This window comes from Falco peregrinus, chromosome 6 (genome assembly GCF_023634155.1).
Source record: "Falco peregrinus isolate bFalPer1 chromosome 6, bFalPer1.pri, whole genome shotgun sequence".
Classification (NCBI taxonomy): domain Eukaryota; kingdom Metazoa; phylum Chordata; class Aves; order Falconiformes; family Falconidae; genus Falco; species Falco peregrinus.
In genome coordinates, this window is record NC_073726.1 from 54,686,897 (window position 1) to 54,706,095 (window position 19,199).

The 19,199-nt window shown below is 35.6% G+C and overlaps 1 protein-coding gene across 2 annotated transcripts in view; it reads right to left on the reverse strand.

Moving 5' to 3' along the window:
* PTPRQ (protein tyrosine phosphatase receptor type Q) overlaps positions 1-19,199 on the reverse strand; it is a 141,827-nt gene that overhangs the window by 74,591 nt on the left and 48,037 nt on the right. For both annotated transcript variants that reach the window (XM_055809351.1, XM_055809350.1), the window contains exons 27-35: positions 17,001-17,211; positions 15,128-15,280; positions 14,835-15,014; positions 13,933-14,040; positions 11,159-11,440; positions 8,037-8,219; positions 7,229-7,330; positions 4,748-4,868; positions 796-956 (exon numbers count right to left, since the gene is read on the reverse strand). In XM_055809351.1, coding sequence (XP_055665326.1) covers positions 796-956; positions 4,748-4,868; positions 7,229-7,330; positions 8,037-8,219; positions 11,159-11,440; positions 13,933-14,040; positions 14,835-15,014; positions 15,128-15,280; positions 17,001-17,211 — 1,501 coding nt within the window. The remainder of the gene's footprint in view (positions 1-795; positions 957-4,747; positions 4,869-7,228; positions 7,331-8,036; positions 8,220-11,158; positions 11,441-13,932; positions 14,041-14,834; positions 15,015-15,127; positions 15,281-17,000; positions 17,212-19,199) is intronic.

Sequence of the window (19,199 nt, forward strand, 5' to 3'; positions counted from 1 at the left end):
ATATTAATTGAAGGAGGAACTCCCAAGATCAGGTCCTAAAAATTGTGCCCTGGAAAGTCAGTACATGTTTCCATAACATCTTCAATAGGAAAGACTGGGAATACCTACAACCTGATGATTTAGACAGTTTTTTTATGGATGGCTAATCCTACCACTGATTGTGTGTTGGGAAGTCAGTTTATCTATGCACAAAGATTCTGAAATATGCCTGCATACTATCCATCTTGGACCAGATTGTAGCAACATAACTGATGGGAAAACCAGAGACAATAATTGAACTGAATGACTTTCAAATCACAGTATATACTATCATCATTTATAACAGTCATCTACCATGTTGGAAGTATAAAATACTGAAAATATAATAAATAAATCAGTGTACACTTACAGATTTAATTTTCACTTTAAAACTATTTCAGACTTGAGAGACTCTAAAGAGTATTAACCCTAGAAGAAGTTGTGTCATGGCAAGGTAAAGAAAAGAGCTGTTAAAAGATATTATAAAATTAATTGTACTTGTTTCAACATTTAAAATTAAAATTATTTTAATCTTACCTGTTTTGAAGGGTAATGCAAAGTTTTGCTCAGTAAATTAACAGAAACGCCACCATAATTTTATAGAGCTATGGCTATAGGTGTACACACACAGAAAGACACACACAAACAGACAGGTAGAATGTCTCTTCTTGACCAGTCAAATGCCATTTATACTTCAGTAGCTTTATTAAATTAAATAAGGCTGACAGGAATTTAAGGCTGAACAAAATTAGACATTCATACTATAGATAAGCTTACCTCCTTCAGAAGTTCTGAATATTATAGTATCACTTTTTATGTTGCCGTCTCCAAATCTTGTACTTGCTGTTAGGTAAGTACTATACTCATAGTTATTTTCCAGGTCTGTGAACTGCAATGACGTTTCTGTTACATTAACACTCCTTTTTGACATTTTATTCCTAAAGATAAAGTATTTTATTAATTATATATACACACTATTTCTGTATGTATGCAAATGTGGCATATGATATACAATTGAAAAATGCGGTATTGTGGTAAATACAAATATTTTAGGCTTTAAAAAAAGACAACAGCAACTTTTGTCTTTTATGTTGCAAAGCTCACTTTTGTACTGTAGCATCACAATAGGGCTTTTAGTTTTGCTTTAAAAAAACAAACACAGAAATATATTTGTAAATTATATCAGGAAAGACAATGATTATATGGAGTATCAAGGACAAGCATGTCCATCTAGTAACTGCTATCAAATGGTTGTGTGGTACCCTTGGGAAGGACACAGTAGGGCATAACTAAACTGTCTCCCTGGACAGGAATAGCGAAATATAAAAAGATTATAGCAGGGAGCATGCCCTACTGTGACTCTGTGAAATTGGTCAGAAGGCTGAAGTTATAAATGGAATAATAGAAGATGATATGGAACAGGAATTAGCTGGTGCTGAGTTAATTCTGGTGGAATGTAGCAGGGGATCAGAATGGAACTCTAGTCAGGTCAAAACCCGCCTAGAAAGACTGTAGGATGTAACATTAATAAAACACTGGTATTAGCATAGGTATGAAATGATTATCAGAAAGTAAAATAAGATATAGAAATAGCTAACTTGAATTCAAAAAGTCTGCTATATCTCATTAAATTTATTTAATCTTTTATGAAAAAAATAGCAGGAAAAAAAAAAGGTAGCTAATGTTCCATTCCTGCAAAAATTTCTGTATGAGTGGGTGTCCTGTGTCTTTAATAGGATTTCATACAAGGATGTTAATTTGACAAGTAAAACCAAATATCTTGCTCCAGGAGTCACTGTGGAGCTCTTCACAAACAAGACAATGAGTTCTTATTCTACAAAAAAAAAAAAAAAAAAAAAAAAAAAAAAAAAAAAAAAAAGAGAAAGACTGATCAAAATTATTAGAAGGGCTGATTTTCATCCTTTGATAAATGAATGAATGTCTCATTAGCAAGGATTCACCACCATCTCATACTCTTGAAATAAAGTCACATTAACAAACAATTGGAATGAGAAAATGTATCAGAATGAAAAATCTAAATTTTTCCTATCTCTTTCAGATTTGGAGTGGGATGTCTGTTGACGTGGGAAAGGCTCTTGGTAACAAAGTTAACAACATTTACATTTTCCTCAAACTTCTGACATTTTGAATAATCAGTAAAGAGATACAAAAGGTTGCAGCTGCAGTTATCAAATTCTATACAAAGAAAAGACATCTTTCTTGGATCTTTGCCCAATATATTCTTAGTATAGAAAAACATAGCTGGTTATAATTTAGGTAAGGAGAAAATCCACAGTTTAGTGCTGCAAAAACATCTACTCTGAGTAATTGCATTCTTATAATATATTATTTGCCAAATTTTTTTTCTACAATCAGGCATAGTTAGGAAGAAGAATAAAAGCTTGGGGTGTTTCAAGAAAATTTGATTTTCTGTTTAGAAACAATTGCAACTGCAATCAAAATAATAAGAAATCACTGATCAAAGTGAGTGCATTCTTCACAGATAATGAGAGAAAAGGTATCTAGCAGAATAAGCTAAGCCAAGGAACTTAAATTAAGAACAATATTATTAAGTTTTAATTGAAATCTTTTAGAAATCCAGAGGTTCTAAGAAATTGCATACATTCACTTGACAAAGACAGGTAACACATTTTCGTAAAAATCTGTACTTTGAAGTAGATCTAGTCAGTCATTATCTTACAAAAATATGCTGAACAGGATAATGCCAAAAGACAAGAGCTATATACAAGTTCAGTAATTTTGTTAATACGTCTTTAATACTCTAGAATTGCAGAGTCAGGGAGTAAGAACTGGTAGACTCAAGGCATATAGAAAGTTGCTTTACTACCTGCTAGCATCCAAAACCATCTTGTTCTGTGATAAATTCCATGAAAGATAATAACAATGAAAACATTACACATATTACCCTTTCTATTCTAGTTGTAGATTCTTGTTCCCAATTCATTAAAGAAAGGTTACTAAATTCTTTATAACTATTGCAATATATTTAAGAGAAGGAATATTTATTTAGCATCTGTATTAACCTTCCTCTTTCTGCTTCATTGAGAGGCTCTTGGATTAATGATCTCCCCCCAAATATATTGAATGCCTCCCAAAAGCAGCAACTATGACACAGCAGCTTGCCTTGTCAAATCTCACCCTATAATGCAACTTTATAAAATTTTATAAACAATTCTGTTAAATACTCAAAATTCCCTTCCTTCCCCCCTCACCCCCTACCCCCAAAACCAAAAAAAACTCCAAGGAAGGAGTGAATTTGTGGCCCCTTTGAAGGCAACAAGAGTTTTTCTCTAATGGCCTTTGCCTTAAGATGATACCTAATGCCTCTCTAATTTTAGATATGGCACAGTAAGGATAAATAAGACAGAGCAAGGAGAATACGGGAGAAAAAAGGACAAGGCTTACTGCAAAAAGTTATATGGTTGCTTTATTCAAATTTTTAGAAAGATGGATCAATTAACAGTTTTAAAAAAATAATTCTGACTAACTCATTAGTAATAGTAACAAAAGCAGTAAGCTTTAAGGCAATATAAGGATGAAGAGTTGTATAACCTCAAGTCTTTGAACACAGCATCTATCAAAACCATAATCCTAATCATGAAGTAACTCTTCCCTAGCTAGAGGATAGCCTTTAATTTAATGTTTTTTGTGGTTAAAAAGCACCAGATCTTGCCAATATGGTAGAAGTAACATGACAAGCCAAATTTAAATTTTCTAGAAAGAAGAGCTCATTCCCATTCACTTTATCACCAATTTAACTAGAAGCTAAAATTTAAAAAAAAATAAATCAGTAGGAACTGCGGCCAAACCCTACCTCAAACCTGTCAAGTAACATTAAAATGATAAATGTAAGCTCAATAGCAGTCTCTTTATAATGACTGCTGATTTGCATCTCATAAGGTGCACGTTAACATTTGTTTCCTATACCTTAGTAGAGGCAATAAAATAGTAGAGCATAAATGCAATATATTGTGACCAAAAAAAATAAATTTGCACCCCCAGTAGAAGTTATACAGAGATTTTTGAAGAGATGCCACATCACTAGACCAAACTATGTTATGCAGAGAATAGGACAGAAACTGCAAGTTTTAAAGTGTCAAAACTCCTTTTTAAAGATGAAAAAAAATCCCAGAAGGGATGACAGGAGAAAAAAACCCAACACCACAGAGAAAAAGAAAGGGTAGATTAAAAAAACCTCCCTCACAGTAAATGAAAAATATCTGTTAAAAAATACTTGTTTCCTATGAATGTAATAAATATAAAATATAATAGTAGACATAAATGATAGCACATACACTCTTAACATTGCTCTTACTCACTTTCTACAAAAGGAAGCAATATTTCTCTTATTTTAATCCTATTTCAAATCTCCTTGACAATTTATCTTAAGTTTGTGTTCTGCCTTACTATAGGCCTAATCAGAGCACAATGAAAATAGTCACCACACTCTAATTTAAATTTGAATTCATTTACCATAACTTAACTTTTAGAGAAATATTGAAAATACTTACAAAATACTTAATACCCCAATTTTCAGCTAGCACTTTATGTCTGAATTTGTATATATGAAAAGCTAGTATTTTAAGTGCCGGATGAATATTCATTCTCCAAAAAACGTGTAATCAACACATTGTGTAAGAAAAACCTAACATTCCTGATAGGTTACAGATTAGTATTTATCCTCAGAACTACTTCCAGAAAATCTTACCAGACATAAACTGTGTAATAGAGGATAATTCCATTTGGCTCCAGCGGAGGTTTCCATGACAACTTCACAGTGACACCCGACAACTGTTTTATGGAAAGGGATTCTGGAGGAGAACTGGGAGCTACAAAATGAGAGAATGGGACACAACATCTTGTTAAACAGCTAAGATCGATGGGATACACAGCATCCTTAAATAGGTTTTTAATTATTTGTGATGGAAAATAAACTTTGTGCTACACTGGTACAATGTCCATCAACAAGCATTAAGGCGCAGCTTCTTTTCCTTTTTCTGACAGATGATAAAAGATTTTGCATGGTGGTGTTAGAACATCTGTTTCTGTGATTCAATGGAAAAAGTACTTCATGAGAAAACAAAGCAACGGGTAGGTCACAGTGATTCACCTACTGTCCAAGTACATTGCTGTAATTTTTTTTCCCCCTTCTAATAAAAGCAAGAACTTTATAGGTATGAACACACGTAAAACACCGCAAAATAGTTCCCCTGAGGAAAAAGAGCTGCTGTAAAGAATTATACAAAGCACCAAAAGGTGAAAGAATGGATAAGTATGACATTGAGAGATGATAAAAATGTGGGATACTAGGCAGCAGTAAAATCTATTCACTCCATCAAATAAGGACCACATTCATACATTTAATATGTCACAAGGGCAAATATAAAGATAGACATTGACTGAGACCCTTGAAATTCATTTTAAAATGAACTCTACATGACACCATATCACAACTGTGTAGGGAAACAATGTCAGTAATGACAGTGTTAGACCATGTTTGATTTCATTCTAAAGTTCATATAAATATTGCTGAGGAAAACCATACTCATGTATGCATAAGTGATACTGCTTTGTATTAGAATGTTACTGAGAAGTAAACCTTTTTCTTCATCCTGATTCACAGATATGTATGTATCACTATGAAGTAATAGTAGAATTACTTTTGTTTTTCTCAAATAAAACCAAAGAGCATCATGCACTAAAAATTCAGGTCATAGCTGTAGTCATGCATGAAAATTGAGAATATGAGCATAGCTATTAGCAAATCTAAGAAACATTTGGTCTGAACCTTGGAACACTGTGTTCCTGTGAAGAAAGAACATGTGGTGTATTATAAATATTGTTTCTCAGTTGTTGTTCCTTCTATCACTACCTCAAAAGTTGGCATAAAGGTTTTAGAACTCTGTACATTTAAGAAAAAAATATTTTTCATGAGCCGAGGTTCACTGAATTCAGTGAATGCCTGTATTTACTAGCAAAAAATGGTAACAGCTGTATTTACTGTTTTACTTGTTATATTACCCTCAGTGGCTCTATAATAAAAGATCTGTCATACTGTGAATGTCATCTCTTTTTGGCATGTCTAGTTCATTCTACAGTTCTTATTCAGAGGGTATTTTTTGCTGAAGAATGAATCTACATTGCTTTAAATAAAAATACTCTATGTAAAAGATGAATTTATCCAAATTGGCTGGTCCCAGTGTGCTGCAGCAACATTACAGAAAGTGTGAATGTAAGCCCACCAACTTCATGGATCTTTGCAAAGATCCACTATCACGAAAACCTGGATCTTAGGCAAGTCAGTATTTCCTAAGACATGAAAAGAGACAATTTGGAAATGGCTGGTGGGATGTTTGTGTCAATGCTGCTTTAGTCTAGGTTCCCAGAGACTTCCTCCCTAAGCAATGAAGAGGGACAGGCACAGGCTCCTCCAAAATATGTCACAGAACCTAAGTTAAGATTCTGCTTTAAAATTTTTTCAGGATTCCCCCTCCAGAAACTATAGAGGGGACCAATGATACCTTCTCAACACTAAATTGGGTACTGAAAGAACAAATATAATTTCAAGGTGGTTCTGCTGATTTGTGACCTACTATACTAATTAGCAGGGGATGCAATAACTTTGTTCCTTCCTCAGCCTGCAGCGCAGAACACTCCCCTGCTCAATTTGGAATTCCAGTACTACAGATGATGGACTTTGAGCATATTCAAAATATCAATAACTCTACATCTATATTTGTGTATCTGTACAATGCATCTGTTTAGAAGAATCCAAAGATCTCCAAACAAAAGAACCAGAAATATCCCTGGACCATTCAAGCTGCCTTTTGGTTGTTTTTCCTTTCTCCAGCTCCCACATGTCTGCAGAACCAAACATAATATTTAATTCTACCATGTGGTATATTAGATTAAAATAATATTAGTAAATTAAGATTCTTCAAATGAATAAGACCAAATGTCTATGCATAGCAATTGTGCCATTTCACATAGCTTGTACTGGTAAATACATTAAATGATAGATGACAGCTAGATGAATATATTTGTGTGTAGACAGTTAGATATAAATATCAAGACAGAGATATAATTGCAAAAAAAGTATATAAAACCTACACATACCTGACATGGAGTGTAAGATTAGCTTAAGACTACAGGCAGACAATGATACATTGCAACTTCTGTTCTGACTTACCATCTTCATCAGTCAGTATACACAGAGGTGAACTACGAAGGCCCTCCCCCATCGTGGTACTAGCAGACACTTCTACAGTATATTCTGTATATTTCTTTAAATCTAAATGAAGAAGAAGTATTCAATAAACCAACCATTCCATGGGCCAAATTAGTTTTTTTTTTAATGGACCATAAGTAGTTCTGAAGTGCTAAACAGGCCCATCACTTACACTGATGTGTGCCTTTATAGGCTTAAACAAGCCTTAAGAAAACCAACACAAAGTATTCTGCATGAACAAAAGGAGAAGCAAAGCCCTAATTACCTGCTTATACTTCAGATTCCTAGAATGCTTTACAGTTTTCTATTAGCTGTACTCTGAAAATTTAATGGTTAAGGTACTGAGCTCCCATGCGGTGTCATGCCTCAGTAATAATGACAGAACACAGAAAAAGATGCAAAGGTGAGTAGAATGGGAAGTATTTATTTTTATCCAGAATAAGACCAGAAAGATATGTAAGTGACTTAAGTGTTTACTTTGTCACATTTGCATACAATGATAGATATGCAAAGAAATCTGTTGACGATCCTTGTACTTTAAACATCTAAAATTAATGAGATATATGTCAGACTGTATCATCCATAGCCCATTCCACCACATTACGGCAGGACACAACAGGCTATTTTCTCAGGAAAGGTAGCATATAACTTTATATAAGGACAAGAAGGATCATGTTCAACTAATGAACTAATTGATCTGCATCAGTCTGTTGACCCCTTTTCATAACAATTTACAGTTGCTGTAAGTTCCAGAACATTATATACTGGCCTGTAATACGTAGTGTCAGAAGAGTAGTGTTTATGATTCTTTCCTCAGTTCCATTAGTCCTCTTGAGATATATTGTGTAGGTCTGTATGATTCCATTGGGAATAGATGGTGGAAAAAATGATAATTCAATTTCCATGGATGAGATGTTCCTATAGGTTATGTTTTCTGGTGCAGAATCAGGAACTAGAAGAGAAAATTTAGACTCCTAAGAAGATTTCAGTCAGTTTCATTGGTTTGTTAAGCATTTCCTTAAACTGGTTTAAATGAAACACATTGTAAACATTTGGATTTTTATCCTAATTTTTGTACAAAATAAATTTTAAAAGAGGCTGAATTGGAAGATGTTACAGACACATACTGTAACAACAAGGTACAGATCCTTTAAAAAAAATAAATTGATGGAAATCATCCTAACATGCCAGATAAAAAAAAATGTGGAGAATAACAGTAAACTTTTCTTCTTATACCCCTATAACTAAGTCCAAGCTAGCTATTATTAGTAGATTTTCCTTGTTGTGATGCCATAATGTACACTTTGTATCAGCAACCTGCATTTTCTTCCTTTTTCCTGGGTATCTATACAGACTGTATGAATACTTGTATAGAAAAACAAAGGGAGCTTAACCTACTGCTGTAAGGGCCCTGAAAGCATCCCCCCCTCCTGGAGGTCTGGCTGCTAGGGCTTAGCAATAGTGTAGCCGAGGGCTGCCTCATCCTTGCTGGTGACATGCTCCCAGGCAATGCCACAGTGAGGCTGCAGCCAGGGTTGACCACTGGCCTCTGGGAGCTGCTTTCAGCTGGGGCTTTCATGCTTTGCCCACCTGAGCTACAGCTCCTGCTGCATCACTGCCATGGCTGTGCTTGGCCATGGACCCACTGATCTAGTCCCTGACTTGTAGAGTGACATTGCAGCCTGACCTCAGCTTGGGCCCATCACTACAGGCCTGCCCAGCTGTCATTGGGCTGCATCTGACTTGGTTAGTGTCACTGAAGCTGCTAACTCACTTTACTAGCTTGACCTCAGACCTGCCTCATCACTGTGGAGTGTTGGCAATCTGGACTCTAGGCTGGCCCTGCCTGCCAGCTCAGACCTGCCCTGCTCCCTTCGCTGGGGGTTGGTGGGACAAGTGCTGGCTAGTGAGGCCCTTGTTCTGCTGGCCCAGGGACCCCCTCAGCTCTTGGCTCCCTGACCGATACAGAGCAGCTGGCCCTTGCTGCATCATAACAATCAGTTTGTGTGTGCATGTGTCTGTCTGTCCCAAAATAAAGACACAAGTATGTTTTCTATTATCCACAATTGGACCAACAGCATAATATCTTATTCCAGAAAGTCATAATCAAAAGCACAATTTGCCCACAAGGTCATGTAAGGCACAGACATATTTTTAGGACGCCCTAAACATTCTTTTAAACATAACTGAAATTTGATGAAAATCAAGGCTAAATAATTTCTGCTTAAGCAAAATCCAAAAAGGAGATAAATGCTGTGAGAAGCAGTGAAATCAGCCCATGGTTCTGCCTAATTTCATGGTAGAATAGTAACAGAGAACTCCCAAGAGATCTTCAAACACACCAGCCCATTAATAGGTTGTGTTTCGCTCAAAATGCTCTATTCTCCAGATCCTCCCTTGGTTTTATTCTTCTCATCTCAGAAGATATTTTTGCAGCTTCTCATCTCCATCACAGGCAGCTGGAATTCAAATTTTTGTTCTGAGCATCAGGGCAGTTAGGCACTGAAAAGGAACTAACTGCCTTAAAATATAATTTGGATGAAAGATGTATGTCTAAGTTTAAGAGAGCGATAAAAAAGGTTATGTCTAAGGATGTTGTATCAGTTGGACAGGTGCTTACATACCTATGGTATCTGACCCCCCAAAAATCCTTACAAATAGCACAATGTCTTGGCAGAGCTAGCTTAGTGCTTGTATTATGACTACTGTTTCATACAATCTAAAAACCAGGTGTTTGGTTCCCCACTCCTTAAGAGCTTGACTTGTTAGGTAGGCCTAGACCACAACTGCTTCACACAGGAAAAAAAATCAAAGTTCATTTCAGAAACAAGAGGGAGCTCAGAGTGATTCCACTGTGTATTATCGATCAAGGTGCCAGAGCACCTCCCTGCCCCTTCTGAGAGACATCCGTATGTGCATGTCTTTCCTTACTAAGAAAAATGTGACAAACAGAGCAATCTGAGTTCCAGGGCTAGCTCTAGGTATAGATAAAGTAGGCTGTTGTCTGAGGTAGCAAATTGGTGAAGATGGCAAAAGGCCCCTCCCAAAAGAATGATCATCATACCAGTGCTACCTGGATATCTCTGAGCCTTAAAGAAAACTAACCTTCATGCTTGCCTCCCTAGCCACCTTTAATTCCTGGGTCTACAGCTTAACTCAACATCTACTCCTCCATTTAAACCCTTATATTCAGTTTTTTCTCCAACACCTCTCCTGTTTAGCTCCACTGAAAATTTAATGACCTTTTGTTGATATTATACATTCCTTTCCCTACCTTGTCCTACCTTACAGCTGCTTACTTATTTCAAGTGTCTTCTGTACCTTGTTATAACGCTTTAATGTTCATCCTGCCCAATCCTCATTTCTAAATGTACTTTTCTTTTTTGGAAAAACTTTATCTACTGTAAACCTCTGCTATTTTGTTTTATGTGTACCTTCTCCAAAATACTTCTAGTAACATAAACAACTTTGCCTGCTATGAAATAGCAATTATCTGTGAATCCTGATTTTTTTTAACCATTAGGGTTGAATTCTTACAAAATTTCAGTTCATAACTTGAATTCCATATTGCCCTCACTTTCTGAAACCCCTCCTTTCCTAGAAAAAATTCTTTGTCCTGCAAGACACAAGGAATCTTCAAGGACAAACAGTAAAATAGATAAAGTCCATCAGGCATAAAACTTCCCACGGTTTTCTTTACTTCTTAATTTTCCTTACTATTTCCTTACTTTTGCTTTGTATAGAGAAGAGATAACAGGGTTCAAATTTTTCTGCTTTGCAAAGAAAATACATACTTTCAAAATAACTAAACTGCTCTCCTGGGCATCAAAGGTCACCATAAAGCAGTTGATTGTGGAAAAACTACATTTAAAAAAACCCCAACACACTCACCAGTTTCAGAAGTTCTCACCAGAAGTGGTAAAGATGACTGATTCCCATGGCCATGTCTGGTGAATGCCCTTATAGAGATGTTGTAAAGAGTATATGGCTTCATTTCACTTAGTGTTATACATGTAGATGAGGTATTTTTAATAAATAAATTATTGGAATCACTGTAAAAAACTTGGTAGTGAGTTATGAGACCATTAGGCTTCTCAGGCGGTAACCATCTCAGATTTATTTCCATTGCAGTTACATTTATTAACTCTACATTTTGGGGTGGGGAGTCTGGTTCTGCAATACAGAAATCAAAGAGAAAAAAAACAAAACACAACCAATTCTGAGACTTTCAATTCATCGAATATAGGACTGATCTCATAAACCTATTGGATCCTAACATTTAGATTAGCTAACTGTACCTAAAGAGCCACACTTGCTCACTCACCCACTCTCCTTCTCAAAGCCTTACCACGTTCTATCTGTTAATTTTGGTATGTCTTCTTCTCCAGTCACAAAATCAGGAATCTTTTTGCATCCCAGATACTAGCTTTTCTGGAACTTCTTTTCTCACCAACTTATAAATCTATCCAAAACTGCATTTATTAAGAAAAAAAATAAAATCTCGTCTACTGCTTTCACACAGACTGATCCTTCAACTCCTCTCACTGCCTTGCTCAAATTCAGGTTCTTTAAATTTAGCTTTATGTTTTCTTCTTAAATAACCAGCCATCTTATTTCACTCAACCAACCACTGAGTTAAGAAAGGGTCTGTGTGTACTGTAACTAAACTCCCTTTATTTTACTGATACAGCTCCTAATTGATGGCCATGAAGACCCCAGTGTAAATATTGTTGCACTGGTGTGAAGGTCATGCGCAAAAACAAGTCCAGCTCCAGGGTAGTGTGTTGGCTAAATCTACTGGCAACGTATGAGTTCATGTGACTCCAGTGAGCTAATAATGCATGGAAGTGTTGAAGGAGTGAGTGGGCTGCACATATTAATAAAATCAGCTCTGAATGTCAACCTTGATTCCTTTGAAGGCTTCATCACTTCAGCCCTGAAATAACCAGTCTATAAAGTTGTTTTTTTTAATGTACTAAGAACCCAGGATTATGCAATTCAGTTTGCATACAAATACCTATATCCAGGTATTTCAGAATTTCTCAGGAATGTTTTTTGTCCTGAAGGTCTCACAAACCACTTTTATTCCTGATTTCTGAGCCCATGAATGAAAAGTGTTAACTGTAACAGATCACTACTCTCTGAATGACAAGGCTGCCCACATGGATACTTCTCATGTGAAGAAGCTTAATTTTCAATTGAAATGCATTTTGCAGTTTATCTGGCATGGTAAAATATTTAAATGCAACAGCCTAATATATTCCATCCTAAAATACATTACCTAAGACAGATGTAGGGAAACTTTTATTTGGAGGTATATCTCTTTTCAAGAGTCAGACAAATTGTCACTCCTAGGTTGGCTAAAGTTAGGCAACATATTAACCTGAATTACCTCAGGAAAACTAAAGAACAAGAAGACGACAAGAGTAATCACATACAACCTTATAAAAAGGCAAGAATTATTGGTGGTTTTCTCAAGGCTTGCATTCATCTCTTACCAACAGATGAACTGTTGGCGTGAAACTCCACTCTGAACAAATTCCTGTAATACTCAAAGGCAAGGAATTACAAACTTTCAGATAAAAAGATATTTGGATAGGTAATTTTCTGTTCTTGTGATATGCCTTTCTTCTGCAAAAAACTGAGCATAGAGGCATGCAACCTTTAAAAAAAGTTTACAAGCACTTTAAGTTTCACTGTTTAATTTGATATTTTGATTGGTTATTCAAATAATTTATTTCATAAATCCCCATGATTTTTAATCCTGTAATCCTTTGCTTTCTTTTATTATCACTTAATTATTTTTTCCTTGTATTGTAGCATATTTGGCAATGAGAGAGATAAATGGATAATTACCTTCTTTATTACTTTGGGAAAAACTGGAAGCAACTTTGCTGAAACTACTGAAAATATAAACTACAAATGAGAAAAGACTGAGGCTTAATACTTATGACTGCTCTGTAAATCAAATTTCCATGTTCTCTTTGCAGATGCGAATAGCAACTGAGCTACCGACTCTGCACCTTCATGGGTAGAGACTGCCTTGCAAACAAGCAAGGAAGATCCAGAAATCTTCACATAGTATTATACCCTACATTAAAACAATCTATCAGTCTTAAAATTAATAAAGCCCTGAACCTGTACAAAACCAACTGCATATAATGTCATTCAGTATTAAAAAAATCTCACTTTATCAGCAGATGTGCTTATAGACAGCAATATGCCCTCTGAATTGTTGAAAGCCACCATTTCCAGATGCTTCAAAATCCATCTGATTTCTATATGATAACGTTAAAAAACAAAAAAAACCCCTAAGCTGGGGTCCCATGCATAACTGATTATGGCTTAGATGGGGTCTAGGGACACGTTGTTTTCAGTGAAGAAACCTCAGCTCTGCAGCTTTCTTCAGATATGTCTATCAAAGTTGAAATTAGTTGATCGCTGGTCATGCTGCAGCTTTCATCATTACTTCTAGCACTTATTTAAAAATAGACTGAATGAAGTCACTTACTGATAGAAGACTAATATTTCAACAAACACTGTTTTTATTTGTACGTTTTCTTCCCCTCCTTATGTAGGTGCCCCGACTTTTGAAGAAGTGCAAGCTACAGCACAGTAAAGCACAAATACAGAAATCAAATTATCATTACAAACAATTTATTTACCATCTTCAGGGGTTCTCACAAAAACATCATTCTCTTCAGACAAAGCACTTTCTCCAATTGTGGTAGATGCTGCAACTCTCATTTTATAATTTGTGTACTTTTTTAAACCTGAAAATATTAAGCAAAAAAAATCTTGACTGTTGACTTCTTAAACATATTTTTTTTTCCTCTCAGGCACTTATAAAACTATAAAAATGGTTGCTGTTCTAAGAGGTTTTGATACACATTTGTCACCTGAAAGACAGAATATGTATAATACCATTTATTTGGGAAGAGCCAAATAAGCATTCATCAAATCAATAGATTTTGAAAAAAGTCAACCAGCTTCAACCCTGTAAATAATTTTCAGAATTCATTTGTCAAAAAAAAAAAACATGTGTACATCCAAATATGTGGTTTTCTTCTATATTATTACTCTGATTAGCATAAATAAATGCCTAAAACCTTATGGGGAATGCATTTTCTTCATTTACTATCAAAATTATCACCTTAAAAGAAGAAAAATATTATTTATGTCACACAAATACTGTGAACAAAATTTTAAGTCTGAAAAAGAATTGACAATTTAGGCATATTTTCCTACATGGAAAGAAGCAGCTGAGGAAAAAATTGCAAGGAGAAATCTATTTCACAAAGTATTACTTGGCACGTTTCACAAATTACTGCTTATCTTACCTAGTCCTCTCCACCCACCTCACATTCCCTATATACCCCTACACAGCAGACAAGTCTTCCAGTAGTTTACCAACCTTGATTTTACAAGTAGTTGTGGTGTGTGTGTGTGGATGTGTGTGGATGGGGGAGATTTGGTTCACCTACCTTTGAAATGTTTACATTACAAAAAGCTGGAAAAAATAATCTTGTATAATGTATTTGCATTTTTTAATCAAATGACACTGTACCTGTCATAAGTAAGCTGCTATTTGAAGTTGTTATGTGGAATGCTCTTTTTGTGTCCAGTTCCATCGCATAAACAGTATAATGAATGATTTTCCCATTGGGATTTGCTGGAGGATCCCAATACAGCAAAACAGAGGAGGAACTAATATTCTTGTAGGATATATTTTGCACTGAGCTTGGAACTTAAAAACAGACAAACATAACATTAAGTAAATAAATTATTTTTTAAAAATTAAAGCGTTCAGTGAAAGAAGTCATGTATGTTAACTTTAATAATATCAGAGTTACATTTTACCTTGTTCAAGTGTCTTGACCGTAAGAACTGATGGTGGTCCTTCTCCAACAACAGTGAAAGCAGACACACTGATTGTGTAGTCTGTGAAAGGTGTGAGGCCCTTTATAACATATGCCAGTTCTTCAGCCAAAATGTTAATGGCATACCGATTATCTGTGATTAAATGGAGAGACATAGTTACTTATTTGTAAACTCTTTTTTTTTTCTTTTGCATTCTAAACTCACTTTGACATGGTGACCTGGAACTATTTTATTGCAAAAAGATTAACTTTCATAGCAAGAACAAAAATAAAAAGAAAATTCTCATTCTACCTCTTAATTCAATCAAGGAGAGGCTATTATAAGTCCATTTTCATGTGTACAACAGCTAGATTGGCCTAGGTGGAAGAATGAATGGGCAAGAACTGAAACCATGAGATTTATACTGACAGCTATCTAAAAAAAAATTGAGAGAAATCGCCTAGGAACTAGGAAAAGGCATATTTGTACGTGGCTTAGTCTCTCCAGAGACTTCATAACCATGGCTCCTAAGTTGATGGAGCTTTTAGTTTTGTTTTTTTGGTTTTTGTGTGTTTTTTTTTAATTGAGAAACACAGATTCCCTCTTCCTTGCCCTCCCAATGATGCTATAACTATACTTGAAATTAGTCCCCTCACAGATCCCTTCACACTGGTATTTTTAGCAGAAGAGTTGTCGTCAGCAGAGTTAAGAAGTCACACATGCTCACAAAGAGTTTTTGGTGCATCTGCAATAAAGTTCAAAGTCAGCTGCTATCCAAGACTGTGCCAGTCAAAATCACCTGTTATAAAGCAGCCATTATGCCACTGCAACATGAAGTAGTGTTGGTGCTTCATATATTTAATTATCAGGCTCAGATTTTCATAAGAGAAACATTAAAATAAAGGCATCTAAAAATCAGCAGACCCTGTGAAAAATTTGGCTGTCAACAGCTTTAACTACCACAATAACTATTATAAGGTAATACTCATATGCTAGACTACAACAGATGCTGTTTGAAATCAATTTTTCAGCAACACAGACAACTTTTATCAAGTCGGTATCTCAAGCTGAATTAGGTCGTAAAAAGAAGATTCACATTTAAAGCACTCTATGTCTTCTCTGTAAGACAAAGAAGATTCTTCAGGATTAATACAAATTAAAAGAAAATAAAAAAGATCATTGTGGTCTAATGGATTGAATTCTGGTTTTAGACAATTGTGTATATGGAGGAATTCAGTGGCTTTAATAAAAAAATAAAAACTCAACTTTCTCCCCACTGTTCAAAACTCACTATAAAAATTCAGAGTGGTATTAAGTCCCTGCCTGTCAACTGAGACCTGCTTAATGATTTATAAATATCCATACTTGGTAAAGAAACACTGGTTCATTGATAATACAGAACAAGTGTACACACTAATGACATCACCATGTCATGGGGTCATCTCCACCTGTTTGTCACCCATATAGCAAAGTTGTAACTTTTTGACCTATTTACCTTCACTGACATCTGAAAACCTATTAGTCAAAAGGCTCAGAGAAATCAAGGTCTCTGAAGGGCTTGGAGATATGTTAATCCCTGACAATCACACCTGCTTTGGCAACTGTAATAACTGATTGTCTATGCAGCTTGGCTGATGGCTTTCGGGTGCTCCTTTCACTAGGAAGAAGGTCAGCTGGGTGACAAGGGGCTAGTTCCTGCCTGTGTGGCATTCCCATTTGCTTCAGAAGGTTATTTGGTAGTAAAAAAATCTGACTCCAGCAAATGACCCATTCATAATTTGCTTGAACCATGTGCTAAAGATCATATCTGGGACAGCAATGGGGGTCCTTGAGAACAAAAAAGCAGGTATAAAAATATCTTAAAATATCTTACCCAAAGCTGAATGTAATTCTGCATCTCCATTTATAGTAGGCAAATTATCACCAGATATACTTGTAAATACTACTGGGGAAGCTGTCTGAATGCTGGAAAACATTTCAGCTGAGCCCTCATATAATTCATTGGCTGTTTCCATTGAATTCCAAGTGGGAGAAAGTTTGATGTTTTCATTTATCATGTATGGTTCCAAAGAATCAATCAAATACTAAAAATTAGAAATATAAAAATAAATCAAAAAACTTTATCATCAATAAATTATTAAATTAGATTAATATATAATATATAAATAGTGTTTGTATATTTGTGCATATATATACATGCTATATATAAATGTTGGCATACAAACTTTATCTTTCATTACAACAATAATTAACTTTACAAAATACAATATTTCTCATTAAAAAGCTCAGTTGCCAGTAGCCTATAACCTTCTACTCATTTTTATTGATTAAATGAACACCACATTCTTCTTTTTTTTTTTAATTTCTTAAAATACATTTTTTATAGTAAGGTGGCAATTTTAGTGCAAGGCCTTTAACTTTAATCCTATATCCTTGGAGTTATATTGAATGGACAGATCTGAGGTTGGGAGATTCCAGTTGTACTAAGCATGTTCTGAAACAGGGTTCCAGGCACTGAAAACAAGATGGCTTCAGACAACCCTACCAGACCCTGAAGAAAAGGAATCATAGGTTGACTAGATCACTGAGTAAGATTAAGGGGACAGGGAGAAAACCAGAAGCTAAAGAAATAAAGGGGAGAGGGAAAATATGAGAGTATACATATGAAAAGGGAGAGTGAAAGGGAGGTAAGTGATACAAAGGACCATATGATGGAAGGGGCAAAACACAAATGTTCGAAAGGGATATAGCAGTAGATATCAGGGGAGCAAGAACCACAAAGAGAGGAAAACAAAAGCAGAAGGGAAGAGAGAGACCTAGAGTATAGGTACAAAATGGTGTGTAAGCACTAGATCATTATGCCCCTTCAGAATCTGGGACCGAATCCAGGACTCCAGTGTCTCTAAATTGTTCTGCTGTCATCTGTGAACACTCCCTGCTCACACATATGCCCCACTTCACTGCCAGAACGAGATGCTTTTACAGTGATGTAAATAATACACATGAGCTCTCTCCCTGCAGACTCTGGGTGGAGAGAGGGCAACGCAGCTTTTTTACTGCTTTAGCTAGGGGGGGGATTAATCACAGGCAGAGATACAGTATCAATCTTATCTAAGTACCAACAGGTAAGAGCCATATGCGCCTCATCTTCACGAACATTTTATAGGATACTAGTAACCAACATGGAAATACTTTTTGCTTCTGAGGCTTTTCCACATATAAGACAATGGCTTTTCATTGCTACTAGTTATTGGGTATCACTAGCACTGTGGATCTGACAGTTCAAATCCTGTAGATGCTCTAACTGTGGGTCAATGGGGCTCTAAACAAAGTAACGTTTATTATGATTTGTTTTGGCTTTTAATTAGAAAATTACATTCAATAAACTATAATAAAACAGTAATGATGCTACACTAAGAACTCCAAAATTAGGAAATCCCATCATTAAAACATATCTGTGCAGACTTTCATTTTTTCTGTGTCTGTACTATGATACAATCTTTAATTATAGAGTTATATACTTTCATTTTCCAGGGACGCCTGCTGGCTTAATGAACGGATCCTTATCCTCATTTTTTTGTTCCCTTACTCCTTATTTAATGTTTGGCTCCAGGGCTCTATTTAATGTATACCATTCAACTTGAAAGTGAACTCCTTCACTGAGCTCTACATCAAAAACTTAGATCCTGTGTCAGATCCAGAGAAAGACAACTTTGTCTAAAAAAAAAAAAAAGGAATTATGCAAACTTTGGGCACATATGTTCAAAATTCAGATCAAAAAGTCCTACCTCATAAAGCACTCAATCCCAAGATAAAAGTTTGCTAGCGGTCTACAGTTCTTTGCTGCATGCTCAGAGCTGTCTCATCCAAGCATGTATACATGCCCCATCAGCACCCAAAATCCAGAAGCTAGAATGACTGACAGCATAAGTCCCCTGAAAAATTTGATCTGGTAGATGTGCGCAGATATCCTTAGTATAGTCACAGCATGAAGTTCAGCATGTAGTATCAGACATGTAAATCCAAGGATACAAATGGGGGCAGAAGGTCCAGGGCTGTTTGCCTTGCAAGC